The sequence below is a fragment of the Micropterus dolomieu genome, linkage group LG22 (assembly GCF_021292245.1).
Source record: "Micropterus dolomieu isolate WLL.071019.BEF.003 ecotype Adirondacks linkage group LG22, ASM2129224v1, whole genome shotgun sequence".
Taxonomy (NCBI): domain Eukaryota; kingdom Metazoa; phylum Chordata; class Actinopteri; order Centrarchiformes; family Centrarchidae; genus Micropterus; species Micropterus dolomieu.
In genome coordinates, this window is record NC_060171.1 from 12,513,857 (window position 1) to 12,531,270 (window position 17,414).

The window sequence follows — 17,414 nt, forward strand, 5'->3', positions numbered from 1 at the left end:
CAATAGTTAAAATCAATACAACAGAACTCCAACACTTTTAATCCTTTTTTTATTGCTGAAGCAATAGTACAAACAATAATTTTCATTCAAACAAAGCAATCCACCACAACAATACTGGAAGACTCACAATACATTTTGGCAGGTTTCAACTTATGTGCACTGCTGACTGACAAGAACACCAGGGTACACCAGGATAAAGTTTATTACAGCCGTTGCTAAAGCAGAGGGTATATTGCCATTGTCTTATATACCTTTATTGTTACTGCAGAAAAAACTGCAATGGCATGTAAACTGATACTGCTACCTGCTTGTTAAATAGTTTTTGCATTTTGTCACTGAACATTTGTTACAGTGGATACTCGCTTGCACATGTATTCATAGATAGATTATAATGTGATTTTTTCCACAAGTCAAAAACAAACAAACCCACGTGTTGCTGACAGAAACGTTGAACTGCTTGCACACTACGTTACTCTGGCTGCAGTCCTGGGCAGAATGTGCTACTGATATTATCTTCTGATCTGAAGTGGTGGACTTATAGCTACCACTTTATAATAAGGCACTCTTTATAAGGGGTTTACAAGCTTTGTAACTCATTTTATAATGAGCCAACAAGTCTGCATTTATAAATGCTTATAAGTAATTAATATGTCTTTCTTTTTTATAATAACCCATTCAGTTTGCAGTTGTTAAGTGTTGATAAATTAACTTTGCTCCAGATGCCCTTCAAATCTTTCCCAGGAATAGTCAAACAGTCTTTCTGATTAATTTAAGAGCTAACAAGACTAAGAGTCTACAGATTTTCTAGCTGCTCTGTGATGCTGTACTTAGGCACAGCGGTAAGGAATGTTGACATGCTGATGTTTAGCAGGTATAACCCATCTTCCCTTTGTTAGCAAGCTAGCAATTGCTAAATAGCCTGAAATACATTTTGAGCTGACAAGGTTAGTATCCTTTGGGGATCATGAAAGTCTGTACAAAATTTTGTGACAAATCCATCCAATAGATTTTGAGATTTTTCACTGGATACGTGAAATATTTGAATTTCTGATGGCATTAGATGAAAAGTCAGTCAGGAGATCAACAAAGATTAATTCTCTGGGCATCTTTGGGATAGCTGTAGAGATATTTCAGTCTGGACCAAAGAGATGGACCAACAGACTGACTGATGCCATCCCTAGAGCCACAGCGCTAGTAACCCAAAACTGGATCTCAATATTGACTAATTTACCATGAATCAAGTCATTAGTTACTATTTTAAAATCCTCTATAAAGGGTCCCTTATTAGAAAGTGGTAACGACTTATGAGATTTCTCATTTATGTACAGGTTAATAACCCAACATCCAGCTCAGTGGCAGTTTACTGCAATTAATATGGGAGCAGTGAGATGGACAGCCTTGTTTATCACATGGAGTCAAAATAGTGACCATCACCCCAAAAAGCAGTGAGTGCGCCCGATAATAAAACACAAATGCTTGTTATTGGGTATAAGCTATATGACAATACATCACAAAAAGTGTGGCTTGAAAGCAATATGACATTTAGGCATCCAGATAGAAATCTGACTGATTTGGAAGGAAGGACCAACGTTGATTAAACAGATGGAAAGTACACAATCCATTATCTATTAAGCGTTTAACATGTGGTTATTTGTCCTCAAAACCCTTACTAGGTATGACATATTCGAGGATTTGGGGACAGTGCAAAAGTTACTCATAAAGGTATAGCTGGGAGACTTTGATGTTGGAATCCTTAAATGTCACTCATCCTGGTCCCTCGCCTTTTCCTCACTCTGGTGTGAACTTCATGCTTCATTCATTCAGGTTACGCTGAAGGGAAATGGATGTACATACAGTAGCACAGCCTTGTGTTTGGTCAGGTAAGGCTTGATTAAAAAGGGGATGTCAATGGTTAGGGTCTCACACCTGCTAATAGAGAGACAGAGACATTAAAGATGCATTAGTCAATGAATCCGTCATTTAAACGGCATTACTTATCAGAGTGTTGGGATTAGTCTCTGGGCTGTTAATACTTTTCATCCATACTTCTAGTATGCTGTATGTGAGTTTGTACATCAGAGACTGTTCTACTAATGCTGACATTTACCCTGCAGTCAAAGCCAGGACACTTGTCTGTGTGATTGAAAGCTATCATTTTGTCATTTGCCCTTTACTTCATTCCTCATGCAGTCTATTTCAGATGAAGAAGTGAGGATGGCTACAAACGAGGATCGCTATTTATGGTCGAAGCTGACACTCGACAAACACTTTTCCATTCCTATTGTTCACGCTTTGCTCAAGCCTCCAGGGCTTGATGTCAGAAGAAATGTGACTTTTGAACACGAAGTAGAAAGATAGCTTTACATCATCAGCAAACATTTAATGTCTTTTTTCATGATTATTGCATATTTAAATTGTCCCTAGGAATACATGTTAGGTCTTTATCATCAACACTGAGTGAATAAGCCTGGTGATCAAGCCCGATTTGCTGCTTTAACAGTTAGTAATCCTCTCCAGCAGTCAATTGTAATGTGAAAATCAAGCAGCTGCACTCTGGTATGCTTAACAGCTCACTGACCCCCATGCGTGGCATTGGACATCCTAGGTGGCACTGGGTGAACAGTAAACTGCAAAGACACGACAGCCATCCCAGGAGTCTGGAAGGTTCTTTATACTGGGAAACAAGGTCAGGGTGAGGTTTTTTTTTAAATATAGACTACAGAGCTGAGCCCAGCAGCAGATTTGATTTACAGTGAGCAGCTACACTGGCACAAAGGAGTGTTGGTGAGTTGTAGTGGTTATGAGTCCACAGGGGGCTATAAATTGGTCTTGGCCTGCCCCCCTCGCCCAGAAAATGTTTTGAAGGGCAGACACACTTCATCTAACCTCTGCTTCCCCCAGCACTGATCACGATAAACTCTGGTTTAACATTTAGTAGAGTGGTGGAGGAAGTATTCAGTTCCTTTAATTAAGGAAAAGTAGAAATACCCAAAATATAAAGATATTTAATTACAGGTAAATTTCAAACATTTTTACTTAAGTACATAAGGAAAATGTGCTTATAATGTAGTTTAACATTTTGGGAATATGTTTACTGAGTTAAATCGATACCGATCTGTCCATTCAATATGAAAATGGAGACAATAACCCATTAGGCTAGCTTAGCACCAGTTAGCTTTGACCTCAGGAAGTTACTGCCCCCAGCCAAGGATGAGTCCAAGACACAACATCTCGTAAAACCACAAATTATTTTTACACTTCGGTTTTTATACGAATTAAACAAGCAAATATAATAATATAGTGAGCTTTAGATATGCTGGTAGGAGGATTTTTTTTTTACCATTAGACAGAGCCAGGCTAGCTGTTTCCCCCTGATTACAGTTTTCATGCTAAGCTAAGCTAATCAGCTGCTTTGGGAAGCTTCATATTTAGCTTCAGATATAACTTTTGGCAAGAAAGGGAATAACTGTTTCCAGAAATGTATGGGACTATTCCTATTGAAGTATCAAAAGTACTCATTATGCCGCAGAATGGCTTCTTTCAGTGTTATGCTATATATTTTGTATTATTATAACTGATACATGTTGTAGCTGGTCAAGGTTTACACTTTCGTTTAGCATGTAGCACTGCAACATATTTGGTTGTCCAGTTTGGCAGTTGGGCTACCCCACCCTGGAAAAAGTGTGAGTTACAAAAACTCTGAGAAATGAAAACCAGATCAGGACATTTGTCGATGGCTCCCTAGAGAAGCAAAGTGCTTAAGTTAATCATAAGTTTTGTAGGCTTATCTAAAATCTTACTCTGGAGAGTGATTGTAGAAGTCAGATAAATGTGGAGATGTGATAATGTGGTTTTGCTGATATGTAGTGCAGTAAAATTATGAAGTAAAATAAAATACTCAAGCACAGAACCTCAGAATTGTTCTGAAGTATGATCCTTGAGTACATGTACTAAGTTACTGTACATTTAACCACTATTTACAGTCACTTAAGAAACTTACCATTAGTGGCAAACTTGCTCTTGCCTCCAAATGCCACCTAAAAACCAGAAGGAATGAAGGAAAGAGACAAAATAAAGGAAAGGGGAACAAAACTAGTAAACCACATATTCAGAATTACCTACTGTAATCAGCTGATAGTGTTGAAATTATAGGTTCAATTTTGAGTTTAGTCATGTGCACGGGATGAATAGTGTTTGTTTTATTGAAAATAAAGGAAATCATACAGCACTGAGTGTGTGTGGATATATTTTAGACTAAGAGGTGGGAGTGAAAGTGTTGGAGTGATATGATGAATGTATAACAAACAGAAATCCACACCAATTGCATTCCTTTTCAGTTCAGGCAACTCAAAGATTCAAACTCAAAATTCTTTAAAGCATATACAGACCAATGAGTTCGGGACTGTATAAAAAATTATTTATGTGGGGAAGAAGGTTCACTTTATGTTTCAATCCTCCCCTAACATTTCAAAAAATATTTTAACAGTACCAAAATGTTATAATTAGTTTACCATTAAAAACTAAAAGCGAATAAACAATTAAATATGGTGTCACCCAATTTAAACTTTGATATGAAACAATAATGAAACAATAATTTCCACATAGCCACCAAGTGGTAAAACGGGACTCATGCCTTCTGCGTTTGGCCGAACACACCTTTTATGACCTGTTCACAGTTTTTTTTTCCAAGAAATTTCACATGGGAAAAGACAAAAAGAAAATAACGAATAACCTCCTCCTTTTCTCAACCCCCACCAACCCTAATAATTTCTATACAGTCCCAATAAGTTAACTATATGTTTACCTTTAATTGAGTGACCTGAGAAAGAAACAACCCCAGCAGAGTTGCCAGATTGGACTGACAAAAAGGAGCCCAATCAGAGCCTTAGTTGTAATAAACTGAAATGACGTTGACATGATTTATTCGAATATAGCCGAACTTTCTGTTGACAAAAAAAATCACCCAAATAGTACAAAAAGTAGTCCAAATGATCACAGCCCTCCAAAAAAAAATTTTACCTGTCAAATTAAAGAAACCAATCTGGCAACACTGACCTCCATCATATGTGTGTAGACACAGCACGAAAACAGCGTAAACATCACAAAGATGAATCACTCTGTGCCAGTGGAACGTGCATTGAGTGTAGTTGCCACAGATCTGCAAATTACCTCTTTCACCTGTCTATTAGGTAGACTGAATGAAACAAACAAACAGGGTCATGTCACTATCAAGCCTTTTAAAACATTAACATCTCCCCTCCTTTGCAGAAGAGGGTGTGTGTGTGTTACCTTGGCAGGTGCAGAGCCCTTCTTGGTTTCCCACAAGCCACGCTTGCTACCGATGTCACCTGGTTTCACATTCTGTGACAAATAAGACCAACCATGACCCTGTTAGTCTTATGCATTGGGGGAAGAAGTAAGTAAAGGTAAGTAATAAGTAAGTACTCATTATGTGAATGTATATACATATACACATTACATATCTAAATCTCTGAACTTGTTGATTAGATTTTGTATTAATAATCTGAATCTGCAATATAATTATGAAGCTCTAAAATAAATTTAGTGGAGAAGAAGTATAGAATACAAGTACCTCAAAATTGTATTTAAATACAGTACTTAAGTACTTGAGGTACCAGAAGTAATAATATTTGTTCTTCAGAAAAAACTGTGTGAGTGATATATGATTATATATGACATTATTAGATTGTTAATAATTGTGTATTAATGTGTATCCAGACTTTTACTGTTACTAGTTTTAACCACTTTGTATACTGTTAGGTAATTTGCTGCACTGGTTCCCAACCATGAACCACAACAGTCACCTGCGAAGGGTCCCACAATAAATTTCAGTGGTCATGGAAGTTTAATGGGGCAGGAAAAAAGGAAAAATAAATTTCTACCAAAAACAGACTTTTTTGACTAATCTGTTAATATTGGATAATCTTTGGCCCTCAAACTGTTATATAAATAACATAATCTGAGAAGTTTAGAGAGGAAATCACTCTTTGATGGAAGTTCTAACAACTCATAGACATCTGAAACATGAAACCCCATTGCACGCTGCTTTATTGTCATAAGCCAAAAAGGTTGGGTGGCTGGTGTAATCTTAAGCAATGTATTTATGCTTCTGATTATTAGTGGTATGGTTAAGGTGAAATGTGTGCAAAATGGTAACTTTACCAGTTTGAAGAGTAGACAAAGAACAGCAGGAAATGTTTGAGTGCAGAAAGCTAAGGAAAGGAGTAATTGCAAAGGGGAAATATAGGTAATTAAATTATAATTAAACAACACAGAAACCACACAAAGAGAGTACAGAAGAACAGGAATTCAGACATGCATTAAACTGCTGTACAGTTTTATCCATCAGGGGGAGATGTTGCCGTATAAGTAATGGCAAGGTTATAACAGCTTCTCTGGTCAAGACGTTTGACACTAAAGATATCTCGCTCATAAATTTCCCACTAGAACAATGTCAGACGTCATTCCGCATAGTGTAATGTCTCCAGAAGACCTGGTAAGATTAGCAGCTGGTAGTCTACTTTAAGAAAAGGACACAGTGTTACAAGTGACCTCACCCCTCTTCTCTGCGTCAAATTATAATAAATAAACTAAATTCATCATCCAAGGTCTACTAGTTGGCTGTTGTTGTCAGTGTTGTGAAATAAGATAATGTCTCTGTATGTGACAAATGTGAAGGGAGGTGACCTTTTACCCTTGCCTGAAGGAGACTTTAAATATGGAGTCACAGTGAAGTTGAAATATATTGTTTTTTTTGACTGAAAGTGAGTCAAATACAAAAAACTAAAACTGAGATAACTGTTTGAAAGTACTCTATAGTATGGGCTGTAATATAATCTTGAAATTCCTACAGAGGCCAAAGTGATTGATGTGTAGCATGTAGAAACGGCTGTGCAAGGAAGCACGTTGACATTCAGCCACCTGACACCTAACTTTGCTGCTCAGAATATTATTATTCTTCCGCCCAACAATTTCCCACAGGTTTAAGCTTAAACACATTTATTAGAGTTTTTTTAACAGATGTTGTGAAGCAAACTTTCCATGTGGTGTCACTAGACTCCAGACAGCAACTTTATTCAGTCTCGGAGCTCAGATATAACTGCTGCAGCCAACAAAAGACTGGCATGTTGATGTGCAAATGAGCACATTAGCGTGCACAGAATATCAAGGGATTACTCTATTGAAGTAACACCGGTGTCTAATTTACAATAGTGTGTGTGATGTGTGTGTGTGTGTGTGTGTGTGTGTGTGTGTGTGTGTGTGTGTGTGTGTGTGTTTGTGTGTGTGTGTGTGTGTGTGTGTGTGATCAAGACAGGGATTTATCAGGCCTTACTGCTGGCTTTGCTGCTGCTGGTGATGCTGCTGCTGCTGGTTCAGGTGCTGCTGTCTTCTCCGCCTCTGCAGGCTTTGCCATCCAACTGTTGACACGTCCTGCCACGCCTACTTTGATACCAGCCACATCCTGGGAAAAGAGACATTTCAAATACTCAATCACGTATGAGTAAATCTCTCGATCCGCCCCTCTTTGTGTCTTTCTCTCACCTTGTTGGCAGGGGCTGGGCTGTCAGAGGAGTTGCTGACATTGCCTTTCTCCCACATGCTCTTGATGCTACGTGTGCCTCCTGTAGGAATATCTGGCACAGGAGACTTGGGAGATTTGACATCTTTGTTTCCCTGTGGAAATAGAGGATGCATTTAACTTTTAGATGGGCAAAAACAGTGCTACGTTAAGGATCAGTAGTGGAACAATTCTGAGTTATTTGTACCTACCTTTTTCCATTTTATGTGACTTTATACTTTTACTCCACTAAATTTTAGAGGCAAATGTTATGATTTTTCTCCACAATATTTATTTGACTGCTATAGTTACTAATCACCTTACCGATTAAACCAGAAGTTTCCAACTTTTTTGGCTTGCAACCCTTTAAAAAAACTCTTCCTCTTGTCATGTTTAAGATGTCTATGAGTTGTTTTCTGTTCCACCAAAAACAGATTTCTTCTCCAAGCAACTCAGATGATGTCATTTAAATGACACTGAGCCATAAAGAGCTAAAATTATTCAATATCTAACGAAAACAGAAAAGATTCAACCCACTGTTTTCTTTCCAACCTCAAAAATCATCTGACGTCCCCCCTCAGATTTATCTTGCATCATCAATCTAATAATGTAATGTATGAAAATATATCAGTTACAGGGGCCTTTTTGTTCTGCAAAATTAGTATGTTTACTGTTGATGCTTTAAGTACATTAAGCTGATAATACTTATGTACTTTTAATAAAGTAGGATTTTGAAGGCAGGACTTTTGCATGTAAGGAAGTATTTTTACGTTGTTGTATCGGTACTTTTACTTCAGTGAAGAATTTGAGTACTTCTTCTGCTACTGCCGAGGATAGTGGATAACGTTGTCGAGTCTCACCTGGATGGCAGAAGTGTACTGGTCCAGTCTGTTGCCTATCTTGGAGACAATTGGAGTATGAGACACTCTGGCGGCAGTGCTGTGTGGAACACATGGGACATTAGTATGGCTCTCAAATATAAGAGTGGTTTATTAATTAAATTTTATTTTGATTGTAAAATACCTCTTCTGGGCTGATTTGCTCAAGAATCCTGCCTTCTCCCCAATCTGTACAAAAGAAGCATAGGTTCAGGTTATAAACCATTCTGTTACTGACGCGCACAAGTAAATTCGGACATGGTCAAGCTGTCCTGGCTTTCTTCTTGTCTCCAAGATGACCTCACTGAGAGGCAGACCAGACCGTCCCTGGGAAGGTCTCTCTGTACTTGAGCACAGTGTTGGTTGGTGCTTGAACTGAACTGAACTGGAGTGTCTGGCTGTCAGGGAGCCAGGATACACACATACACACAGCTCTCACACACACTGAGTACTGATGTGAATTATACCTCCACTGTACACACACATTTCTCAACATTCCTCTAGAAATACTCTTATTTAAGTACAGCACTGATGCCAGCTCACATATATTTTCTTTTTTTATTCTCATCAACTCACAATATATGGGTAATATCAGAGGAATTAGAAACTGAAATTGAAACAGCAAACCAAACAACCAAATTAGGCCACGAAACATGTTTGACCATAGACGGAAAATGAATATAACTATGCTTATTTTGCACTTTCTCACAACTGGAGATAACAAATACAAACACATCTGTTGTTACTGTTGTCTATGATGTCTGAACCTCTGCTCCAAAACTCACCTTTGAGGAGCCTTTGGGACTGATAGTGAAGGCAGGTTTTGTAGAGTCTTCCTCCTTCTGTTTCTTCTTCTCTACAGCCTCTGCCCTTCTTTTCTCGATCTCTTCTCTCATCCTCTTCCTCTCCTCCTGTTACAAACACCACAATTTGCTGTCACACTTTTTTCATGGGTTAAAAAGTGATCCCTTTTTGTAGGGCGAATCCGTTACAAAAGGCACCTAATCAAATCAAAGCAAAGTAAAATTATTCTTTACACCCCATTGTTGAAGTCCACTCTCACCTGTTCTTTGGCTTTCTTGTCTTCCAGCTCCTGTTTCCTCTGCCTCTCCTCCTCCTCCATGATCTTCCTCCTCTCCTCTCTTTTCCTCTTCAGCTCCTCCAGCTCGGCCTCTGCGCCATGCTGCTTCTGCTTTATCTTCTCTAACTCCTCACTTTCTGCATCGTTTCGTCGCCGCTTCAGCTCCTGCAGCTTACGCTCTGCCTCCTTTCGCTCCGCGTCATCTTCCTTGGTTGAGGGAACACTGTCCCTGTTCACAAACACACACAATTATTTAATGATCAATACAATTATAAACAAACTCACACCTCATTCCTCAAATGGAGTGATGAATTGAAAATTATTAAAATTTCATCATCAAATGTCTGCATGCTGACTCACAATACTTGCCAGGCATACTGTTTACCATGTTCATCAACTTAGTTTAGCAAGCATGCTAAAATTTGCTAATTAGAACTAAACACAAAGTACAGTTGAGGCCCATAGGATCGCCATCTAGTTTTATAGGTTTTTGGTTATAAATATATATTAAACAAACTAAAATCTTGACCCGATGATCAATTGTCAAGCCGGAGCAGGAAAATGTAAACACAAACATATTCACAAGATAGAAACATCACATTAACAGAACAAAGATTGCTCAGTTGTACAACAGCGCATTAATACCCATTGTGTACAGCCTACACTCTCAACTCAAATTTAAGTTTACCATAGTTTGTTGACCACATTGATTGCATTCAGGATAAAAATAACCATTATAGATCCTTTTCTTTACCAGGTGTATTGTGTTTCATGGAAATGCACCCAATGATTGTTGAGATATTTTAGTGTGGACTAAAATGGTGGACCGACTGACCAAATGGTGGACCTGACATTGCATTCCATAAAGTCATGCGGCTAGCATGGCTAAAACAACACATCTGAATTTGAAACGTCTGCCTGTAATCTAATGCCTTTACATAATAGCAAGTTCAAGAATACACAAAGATGAACAAGAAAGGTGTATGTTCAAAACTATGGCCAACTTTACCTTGTTGTCTTCTCTGTTTTCTTAAGTTTATTCTCAAAGAGCGCTTCATTCTGTTTGGTTGGTTCATTCTTACAAAAAGAGGGGGGAGGGAAGTTAGACAACAAAACACTCTTGCTACTTACATCTTCCATATTAGAGAAGAATGTGTTAGGTATCGTGAATGACAATCAATTTTGTTTTACCTTTTCCTTAAAACCAAATCTCTTCGGCTTCTCCTCCTTTGTACAGAAGACAGAAATGGAATAAAAATGATTAAAATAATAAAAAAGACCGCAGGCTCAGTGGAAACAAATAATGCTGAAACCCACAAAAAAGCCATCAGACTTTGCTGCAATCCAATGCCTGGCAGTGAATGCAACAAATGTAAACTGAAGACACATCACACTGTGACATCTCCATTCCACCACCTCTTTTCATCCATGAGGCAAACACAGGCATGCACAGTGATCTGTCACCACACTGCAAAACCATATCATGCAGCAAATATCTGGAAAGCGAGAACAAAGCCTGGATAAATCAAATGTGGTCCACCAGTGTCACTTAATGTTTAAGATTAAGGATTTGTGTTACATTATTCTGTTACTGGAAAGTTAATACCAGCATCTTCATTTGAGTTTTCCAGGTTTTTGAAGTGGCTGTTGGTAGGAAAGACAAATAAATGACAACAGTACCTCCTCTTTCTTCTTCTTCTCCTCCATCTCCTTCTTTTTGCGCTTGTCCTCTTCCTCTTTTTTCTTCTTCTCTTCAGCCTCCTTTTTCCACTTTTCCTCCTCTTCTTTCTTCTTCTCTTCCATCTCCTTTTTCCGTCTCTCCTCCTCTTCTTTCTTCTTCTTCTCTTCTACCTCTTTCTTCTTCTGCTTTTCTTCCTCCGCCTTTTTCTTCTTCATTTCCATTTCTTTCTGGAGTTTTTCCTCCTCTTCTTTCTTCTTCTCCTCCTCCATCTCCTTTTTTCTTTTTTCCTCCTCCTCTTTCTTCTGCCTCTTTTCCATCTCCCTTTTCTGTTTTTCTTCTTCCTCTTTTCTCAGCCTCTCTTCCATTTCCTTTTGTTGTTTTTCCTCCTCTTCCTTCCTCTTCCTTTCCTCCTCCTCCTTTAGTTGATGTTCTTCTTCCTCTTTCTTGAGCTTTTCCTCCATTTCTGTTTTTTGCCTTTCTTCACCCTCTATCCTGAGCTTTTCTTCCCTTTCTTTTTGCTGTCTTTCTTCTTCTTTTCTCTTCCTCTCTTCATCCTCCTTGTCAACATCAGGAATAGTTTCCTCTTCTGCCTCTTCCCTTTGTAAACCAGGCTGCTCGACCTCTACGTCTGTTCCTGCAGCCTTCTCCTCAATCTCCTATAAAATAAGTTAGATTTTGTCAATTTAGGTATGTATGTCAACAAAAACGTTAGCAGAAATCTAAAATAAGAGGCCATATCTCATTTCTTGTTCTCGCTATTAATAATCTCTCTCCTCACTCTATATATTGAACTTTCAGACATCTTTCACTTTACCTTCTCATCTTCCTTCGTATCCTCTTCCTCGTTCCTCCAGGAGTTTGTATTAGTGACCTCCTCTTGGGCTGGTTTCTCCTGCTTCTCCTCCTCTTCCTCTGTGTGTCGCTGTCTGCTGCTGATGGACGACTGCTCTTCCAGTGAGCTGTCTGTGCCATTGGTGGTGCTCATGGTGGTGGGGTCAAACTCCTTCTGTCTCTCCATGGCCTCCTTCATTCTCCGCTGCCTGCGCTCCTCCCTCTTAGCCAGGCGTTCCAGCAAAGCCTGGTCATCATCGGCACCTCCAGCACTGGAGGTGGTGGAGGCCTCGGTCTCCATTACACTGTAGGCACGTGAAATATCTACTCTGAGTTTTTATCAATTTATGGGTGCCTGATGTATAGCTAACTAGCAATACTGTTAATTGCATGTGTAACTCGAGTCAATAGATTAACGGACAGCAAAATATCAATAGAATGTATTGCTGTAAAATGTCAAAGTTTACTTTTAATGTTTAACAAGTCAACAGTTAAAAGCCACACAATTGTTTTTGGTCAAGTCAACAGGCTCTTGGTCCTGAACATACCTAGGGATGTTCAAATAGTGAGAGCAGCAGACTCACCCAGCTCACTGTCAGAAAAACAACTATTTACTGTCGAACAAATGACAGCTGTTAATGGTGCAGACTCTGATGACTGAAAGAATAAAATCACAGTTGGAAAGTTTTACTTTCTTTGTTATATAACTTGTGTATCCTGCCTCCCATTTTCCTGGTTTGTCCCACTAGACAGTATAATCTACGTTTTGAACCTCATAAACCTGTTTGTGTCGATGACATCAGTGGTTCCAGACTCGTCTGAATCCTTCATCTTCTTCCTCTCCTCCCTTGCACGTCTCCTTCGCTCCCGAGCTTCTTCCTCATCATCATCGTTGGTGTAACCCACACTGAAATATATATATATTATATTAATAGATACATAGTGTTATGTTAATGTATTTTTACTCCAAAATTAGACAGCCATTGTAAAAAACTAAATAAAAAAAACCATTCAAACAAAACACACTTCGTGTCTGTGCAAACTTAAATTTCACTATTGAAGTTAAGCCATCACTATAGTTTTGTTATAGCCCAGTTATATATATTTATAGTTGTGTTTTGAGGGCACAATAATCAGTGGCCTAACATTAAATAATGCATTTCAAGTTTTAAAAAAATTACCACAAAGGATACCAAATAAATTGAATAGCAAATGTTACTCTCAGAAGTTTGTATGTGAGCATGTAAATATCAGCTATTAATATTGTAAATAGAAAATATAAATAACACCCTCATTTCAGATTTTGTCCTTTGTGTTGAGTTGTGATTAATATCTTAATTTTATGGTTTTTGTGTTTCACAGGAAAAAATATACACATTATTTTGTGTCTGATGACCCCTCGGGTCATACGCTAAGCTGACCTCATAAGAAATGGTTGAGATGGGGGAAACCACAACAGAAGGATAAAAGACTAAGAAATAATATGAAACACACATTCTCCCTTCCATCCTCCCCACCTCACACACATCCTGCTATTGACCTTCATCCAACTTCAACGTCCACATGCCAGGCTATATCTTTCCAAGCGTTACCAGGCTTTATGAGGCACGGAGAGCACTTGAAATGGCCCACTGATAGAGCACGGGTATTATTTCCCCCTGCTCTTCCTGAATCCGCAAACACAATGATTTGCAGATGTTGTGAGAGGTAGAGGTGATGAGAACCACACGCATCCTTTCTGTCTTTAAAACAGAAACAAGTGAGTCAAATCCTCCGGAAAAAGTTTCTCTAAATGGCACAGGATGCCCCGAGAAATCAGTGAGGAAGTAATTCAATTCGATATTACTCCATCCAAATCTTTGAGGATTAATTCAATTTGATTTTGTTCCATCCAAAGCTAGAGGCCCGGAGGGACTTGAAACAAAACAAATGGAGTGAAGCTTCTTGGCTAACAGGAGAACTGCTTGAAATAAAGGTGACGAGAATAAATATATATATCTGTATGTATATTATTATAAGATTATATATATTATATATATTATTCGTTTATTTTCATGTTCATTTTTCACATTTGCTTTGGCAATGTAAATGTCTGTTTCCCATGCCAGTAAAGCCCCATTGAATAGAACCGACTAACGCAAACTGCCGGGGTCTGAAGCATTCAAAGCAGGCTATCTTGTACTGAAATAAAAATGGCACTCAAAACATTCCAGCGTCTGCAGCATTTCCTCGGGCTGCAGAGAGGCTGGGTGGGCACTGCTGGCAGGGCTGACTGCAGGACTGTGAGAAAATTGTTAGGAACGTCTTGTTTTTCACTGGAACTCTGATAGCACATCTGATATGGCAGCAACTGATTTCTGAACTGGAAAAAAAACATGTGTTTAGCTGTGATTAATTGTATGAACATCTTCACTATATTTGGTCACGGCCAAATTTCACCATCATCCCTTAGGACATAAAAGTGACAATATTCTATATTTTCTACAAATCCAATGAAAACACCAAAAACAACTATGTGTTAGTCCACCTCTCAATATTTTGCGAGATCCCCAACCTGTCTGTGTCAGCCCCAAAGCCTGTTCATTTCCACTGAAGATGTAAATCTTAAAACAATTATGAATAAACAGTTTAATTTTAAAAAGGCTGAATGATTTCCTAAAACAGCTGTGTATAAAGTATAAAGTCCATGTATTGGGAACTATTTTCAGCTGTGGATTAATACACATTTTGTGCTCTAAAATCTGAAAACATCCAATTTAAAGGTATTTTTTAAACCTGGGCTCTTCTTTTACATATTTTGAAATGTCCCTTTTTCTTCGGTTAGTCTTGAGAGTTTAGTGTCTGTAGGCTCTGATAATAAAAAAAATCACCCCAATGTTTGATCCTTATTTTATGGTTTATATTGTTTTACTGTGAAATTACTGTCGCTCTTTATCTGCATGTAGTACTGTAATGTTGAGCTGTGCTGGACATTTTTAGACATTCCAGTTAGACCTGAGTTTTTGCCAATTTTATGTATTCCCTTACAGTTTACTGATTATCACTGTACATCATTTTCCTTTTGTTCTCTTTATCTTATAAGATACAGTCTAAAGACTGAAACCTGTGTATTTTACCACTACAGTGGATATCAGCAATAACTCTTTAATGGTATTGTAACAGTTATGTGAGCACAAAGAGAGAGGGAGGGAGATGACAGAGAGCGAGAGACACATCTAAACAGCAGCACAGCCGACTGACTCCCTAATGAGCGAAGAAGGCCAGATCATTAAGTTGTCATCGCCTGAGCACCATCCAAGTGCTTTCTGCTCTGCTCTTCTACACAGGCACTCTCAAATCCCTTATGCAGAAATGCTGAAACCTTAAGACAGACGCATATTCTGTAAAAATGCACACAGTAAATCTCAATCACTGAGCATCTGTCTCAAAGCCTTTGCATGATTAGTGAATCATTAGATGACCAAGAGAGAAAGGGATTGGTGGAGAAACATCTTGAACACCTCTAAAATCTCTTCCACTAGATTATTAAACAACACTGCACATTATAGATGGGAATTCCCCGTGAGAAGCTGTGTCTAATAACTTCAGCAAAAACTGCACACGTGGTTTATAAAAGATGATCAAAGAGGGTGTGAAGCTAGAAATGTACCTGGTTTGTTTTATGAGTCGTGATTCAGACAGTCAAACACTGATAAAATAATGATGCTTCAATTTAAGATGCTGTGTAGAAGGATTTTATTTTTCAATGAAATTATCACCATGCATTTTCTACTGAACTTACCTTTCTGTTTGAGTTAAGTCCATAAATGCGTGCTTGTGTGTGTGTATGTGTTTTTTTGCACATTTATGTTCTTAGAGGTTTCACTCACTTGTCAGTCCCGAGGCGCATCTGCTCTCTCCTCTGCCTCCTCAGCTCCATGCGGCGCTCAAAGTCATCGTCCATGATGCCCAAAAGAATCTCCTCTCTTTCTCACTGAAATATGCGTTTCTGAGATGAGATCATGTGTGCTACAGTCAGCACAATTCAGTCAGTCAACCAATCGCTCATCAGTTGGTTTATCTTAGATTGCATTCTTGATCAACCGGAGAAACACAGCTTTCAGTTTCAGAGATTGATGAATCTAAATTCTTCATCAAGGTCATTTTACAGCTTTGTGAGGTTTAAGTTAACTCTAACTGCAAAGAAGAAAACTAAATTCAATAAAAAAAAGCATGTCCAAATTAGTAACACCTCAAAGTATAGTGGACCACCCAGGACAGCTTCATGACATGGATGGAAAAATAAAAAAGTGCAGTCCCGGTTGGTTTACAATACCTTAGCAGTAGCTGAAGTTTAGTCCATGAACAGCAGTGTCTCCCCTCTGTTCATGTATCAACTTCTACAGTCTGGTTTATATCTCAGCCCTTCTGCAGCACAAAGAATTCCTGCTTGTTCTTTCAGTGACTTTAACTACCAGAAAAGGCAACGCCTGCCTCTCAGCTCCCCTTACTTTCTCTATTAGCCTCCCTCCTCCTCTTCAACCTGACTCCTGCTCTTTTCACTCTGTCTCACTTTCCCCTCCCGTGATCTCTGACTTCAGACTCTCTCAGATTGTTTCTGTTAGTTTGTCTTGCGTTATCCTGCATTATCCCATTCTGTATAATGTGCTGTAGCTCTTGTGTCTTTTTGAAAAATGTTTCCTTTCCAACCTGTTCCTTTATAGACCACTTTGTTTGCCACTAAATGTCAGTCCAGTATTTGCTCAAAACCACTGTCCAGATTACTATGCACATACTGTACATCAGTTTATTATCCATGACGGATTCTAGAGATTAGGCTTTTCTAATGATACACATGCACAGAATCCAGATCATTTGTAGATATGGTTGTCTTTTAGGATGTATCTCTAGCACTGGGTGTTAAAGTGAAAAACATACTGTAGATTTAATCTTTCCCTAAAAGTTTTGCAGGGAGCTTGCTCAAAGCCATTGGCCAGAGATGTTGCTCAAAATGCACTCTGGAAGACACCCAAAATAGTCCTTAATAATCTACATATAATCTGGTTGACAGATTAACAGAATTTGAAACAACAGAGGATTCTTTGCATAAGACATCAAAACTGATTACGTCTTTCACTTTTTCCAATGCCTCTGGTTTTTTGGATAGTCATTAAGTCCTAGGAAAATTATCTTGCCTTTTTCCTGTTAAACAATCTGCCACAAGAGGAAATGATAATCAAGATTTTTAAATCTTAAATCTTTTCAACTCAATTGTTGGTCGTGAGTATATGTGTGTGTTCAAATTTTGTTTGTTTGTCTTATCCTTTTGTGTATGATTCCTTGTTCAATAAGGGGTACCTGTTGAAACAAAGAATAAACAAACTA

At 38.5% G+C, this 17,414-nt stretch overlaps 1 protein-coding gene across 1 annotated transcript; it reads right to left on the minus strand.

The window, feature by feature from the left end:
- Positions 1-32: 32 nt before the first annotated feature.
- On the minus strand, positions 33-16,351 carry LOC123961572 (caldesmon-like). The gene is made up of 16 exons (XM_046037061.1): positions 15,920-16,351; positions 12,832-12,957; positions 12,034-12,355; positions 11,526-11,875; positions 11,219-11,279; positions 10,730-10,765; positions 10,548-10,615; positions 9,521-9,767; positions 9,243-9,368; positions 8,603-8,646; positions 8,440-8,518; positions 7,564-7,695; positions 7,355-7,483; positions 5,290-5,361; positions 4,001-4,037; positions 33-1,929 (listed from the first exon to the last, which is right to left on the minus strand). The coding sequence occupies exons 1-16, from the start codon at positions 15,991-15,993 to the stop codon at positions 1,913-1,915; spliced, it is 1,920 nt and encodes a 639-aa protein (XP_045893017.1). The 5' UTR covers positions 15,994-16,351; the 3' UTR covers positions 33-1,912.
- Positions 16,352-17,414: the final 1,063 nt, after the last annotated feature.